Source organism: Bison bison, unplaced genomic scaffold, assembly GCF_000754665.1.
Source record: "Bison bison bison isolate TAMUID 2011002044 unplaced genomic scaffold, Bison_UMD1.0 scf7180017864495, whole genome shotgun sequence".
Classification (NCBI taxonomy): Eukaryota; Metazoa; Chordata; class Mammalia; order Artiodactyla; family Bovidae; genus Bison; species Bison bison.
In genome coordinates, this window is record NW_011495054.1 from 13,220,027 (window position 1) to 13,223,743 (window position 3,717).

At 59.5% G+C, this 3,717-nt stretch overlaps 1 protein-coding gene across 1 annotated transcript in view; it reads right to left on the bottom strand.

The window, feature by feature from the left end:
• PLA2G3 (phospholipase A2, group III) overlaps positions 1 to 1,522 on the bottom strand; it is a 5,367-nt gene extending 3,845 nt beyond the window's left edge. The window contains exon 1 of the mRNA XM_010828787.1: positions 1,009 to 1,522. Coding sequence (XP_010827089.1) covers positions 1,009 to 1,522 — 514 coding nt within the window. The remainder of the gene's footprint in view (positions 1 to 1,008) is intronic.
• Between the last annotated feature and the right edge of the window lie 2,195 nt (positions 1,523 to 3,717).

The window sequence follows — 3,717 nt, forward strand, 5'->3', positions numbered from 1 at the left end:
AGCTGTACCGAGAAGTGCAAAAAAGCCATGCATGCTTTCCACCTCCCGAGCTATAATGCCCTTTGCTGAGCATCTTCCAAACGTCTGGCACTTCCCACCCCAGCACACAGCAGGCCTGGGAGGGAGCTGTCACTTTTACTGTCCAGGTTCAGAGAGGGGAAGTGACTCATTCAGCTTGGAAGGGCTGAGCTGGGATTTGAACTGAAGCCTTTGGGTCTCCTCGTCCAGTTGGCTGGGCATTCTGAGACCATAAATCCTCCTCTTGGGTAATGGCTTTTTGGCTCAGCCCAACCCGTGGGCGCAGTCCATGGGGTCGCTAAGAGTCGGACACGACTGAGTGACTTCACTTTCACTTTTCACTTTCATGCATTGGAGAAGGAAATGTCAACTCATTCCAGTGTTCTTGCCTGGAGAATCCCAGGGACAGGGGAGCCTGGTGGACTGCCATCTATGAGGTTGCACAGAGTCGGACACGACTAAAGCGACTTAGCAGCAGCAGCAGCAGCAGCAACCTGGACAGCCAGCCCCAGCCAACCCCCACCCTCAGATGGTGATTGATGATGGCTCCCAGATGTGAGTAGGACATTTCCCATCTATAACCTCATTTGAACACCCCACGATGAGGTTTATGGTCACCCCATTTTACAGAAGGTTTCCCTGGTGGCTCAGCAGTAAGGAATCAGCTTGCCATGCGGTAGACACGGGTTCGATCCCTGGGTCGGGAAAATCCCCTGGAGGAGGAAACAGCAACCCACTCCAATATTCTTGCCAGGAGAATCCCATGGACAGAGGAACCTGGCGGGACAGAGGAGCCTGGCGGGCTAGTCTATGGGGTTGCAAAGAGTCGGACATGACTGAGCATGCGCGCACATTTTCCAGATAAGGAAACTGAGATTCAGAGAAGCTAAGTCGCTCCCTCAGGACACGCAGCCTGGGAGAGTGGATGCCAGGGCTAAAGCCTGCGCTTCCTCCCCCACCAGCCCCCCAGTCCACACCCCGAGGTCTCACCCAGCTCCGTGGAGTTCCCGGCAGAGTCCCCGACTCCACACCACAGCGTGCCAGGCATAGTCCAGCCCCTCTTCACCCGCTGGTGCCGGATGCCAGGCGCTCCACTCTGCCCTGCTGCTCGCTTCTCCCTGGTCCCTGCTGGACTCTCAGCAGGCCCTTGGCAGGCCTCCCACTGGCTCTGAAGGATGGCCAGGGCTCTCTGCAGCTCAGGTCCAGGGGTGTGGATGAAGGAGCCCCGGGTGAGCTCACCAGCACAGAGTGCACGGAAGGCTGCAGTGAGCTCTGGCTCGTCCTGCCGGCTGCACACCTGCAATCTCCCGTGCCCATCCCAGCGGGCATGGAACAGAGCTAGTCCCTGGACATCCTTGCCCAGGAAGCTCAGGGACCCCAAAGGGATGCTGGCGGTGGGCCTGGTCAAGTGGCAGGAGGTGCTGTGCAAGTGGAGGGTAGGGGAGCCTCCCGGAACCTCCCCCAGGAAGCTCAGCACCCCCAACAGTGCCACCAGAACCCCCATCCTGCCCTGGCGCAGCCGGACAAAGCCCTCGGGAAGCCTACCCCGGTGGGCCCACGAGGCAGCAACTCTGCGGCCGCGGAGCGGAAGCGGTGCCCAGCCGAGCCGGTGCTGCGGCGCCAATGAATGGAGCTTTGGGAGGAGTAGGAAGGAGGCTGGAGTATGGGGTGATCCGGGGCTTGTAACCGAATCCACCGGCTAGGCAGGCCGCTGATTGGCTGAGGAGTGCACTTGCCGGGGCCCACGCCCCCACGCAGCTGGCCTTTCTCCTCCACGCCTTTCAGTCACCTGCCGCCGGCCCAGCCCCCCTGGATGGGGACGGTAGGAGCCAAAGCCCTGGGACCTGGGGCGGGGGACAGGAGGAGTGTCTGCGTCTCCCTGGGTGCTGAAGGAGTGTCCAGGGGCTCAGAGGAGGCTCCTGAACTTGGCCTCATCACCCCACCTCAGGGATGGCTCCCACGCCTACCTCTGCAAAGCTGGCGGAAGGCCATGAGGCTCTGCCAAAGCTGGGTAAAGAAGACGAGGGCAGGGCTGGGGCTCTGTGGTCCCCCCTCATCCGGGAGCTCTGAGGCTTCTGGGAAAGGGAGCATCCATCCCCGGGGCGGTTGGGGTGCACCCCCTGCCCAGTCCTGGTTCTAGGAAAGACACTCAGCACACTCAGGGAACAGAGTCCCAGGCCTCCCTGCTTCCTGGACTCCAAGCACAAGCGTGGCCCAGTAGCAGCCCTCCTGGTCTAATTGATGGTGTAGACACAGCCACCGCAGACTTTGAAAGCAACTCTGGGCTGGGCTGATACTTTGGGCTTGAAGAGACAGACGTCCCCAGAGGAGCAGAGGTGGACTCGGGGGCTGGGTCTGCAAGCGCCTCCATGCTTGGACTGCAGTCACCTGGGGACACAGCAGCCCATCCTGTGTCCTGCAAGAGACCCGGGCGGTCTCTCCATCAGGGAGGGGCTACACCCAGTGCATGTTCCTATATCTCAAAGCTGATGTGTTATTCAACTTCCAACCAACTGGGAAAGCTGGGTACTTACAACCCACATGCAGATGAAGACACTGAGAATCAGTGAGGGTGAGGAAACCTCAGCTGACAGTCAGAGCCCAGCTCGGGATGGGTTAGAAGCTGGGAGTGCAGCTCTTGGGGGCTTTGCTGGGAGGTCAGAGCCAGCTGGGACAGTGTCTCTTCTGTTCTGCCCATCAGCCTACTGCTCCCGTAACATCCCCTCAATCTCCACCTGGGTCTCTTCCAGGAGGACGGGCCCCAGTGGGGGCAGAGGTGGGGAAGGGGAGCTCCCCGGGGCAGAGGAGGGAGAAGGAAGCTACAGGCTATGCAAACGCATCTCTGGCTTCAGCACCAGCCTGGGTCTGTAGCTCAAAAGGTCATAGCTGGGGACAGTGAGGAGGAGGGGAAGAGGGGGAGGGGAGCACAGCATCCAAACTCCTTCTCTCCAGAGGCTGGGAAAGCGGGTGTAGGGTAGAACAAGTGGTGGCTGGAAGGATAGGGATTCCTGGGGTTCCCAAAGGCAGGGACTGAACACAGAGGGGGTCCCTCTGGGAAGAAGTCTGATGTTCCCAGCGTCTGGGAACTTTCCCAGTGTAAGACCCTGTCACATACCTTGCCCTCCTTTTTTATATTACAGAAACTTTTCATGCTGGTCACAACCCAGGGAGTCTGGGAGGTGCCTGGGCAGGAACCAGACTTTCAAGGTGGGACAGACCAAGCTTGGGTCCTGGCACAGTGTGACTTCAAGCTTGGAAGTCTCAGTTTCCCTGAGCCTCTGTCTTCTCATCTATGTGACAGGCATACTCACAGTGGACACTTCACAGGACCCTGGGCACAGTGCCTGGCATCTGAAATGCTATCACTGAAGGCTCAGGACACCCCTGGGCAGGAAGCAGTTTACCCAGAAGAAGGCACATCCACGAGGTTTCAGGGCCACAGCATCTGTGGCGGGGAGTCCTGGTTAGGCCCCTGCCTGGCGATGTGACTGCAGGTTCGTCTCTGCCTCTCTCGGGGTCTCAGCTTCCTGCTCTGTTCAGTACGGGGTGCAGTGGAACTGACCTTTGAGGTCTCTTCCTGCCTGGTTCCCAAAGGGAGGCAGTCTGGGGCCTGCCCAGGGCCTTGAGGGAGGGGTCACTGGATTTTCCCTTTAGATTAACCGGCAGCCACGTCAGCTGGACAGGCTCTGGGGCCGTGCT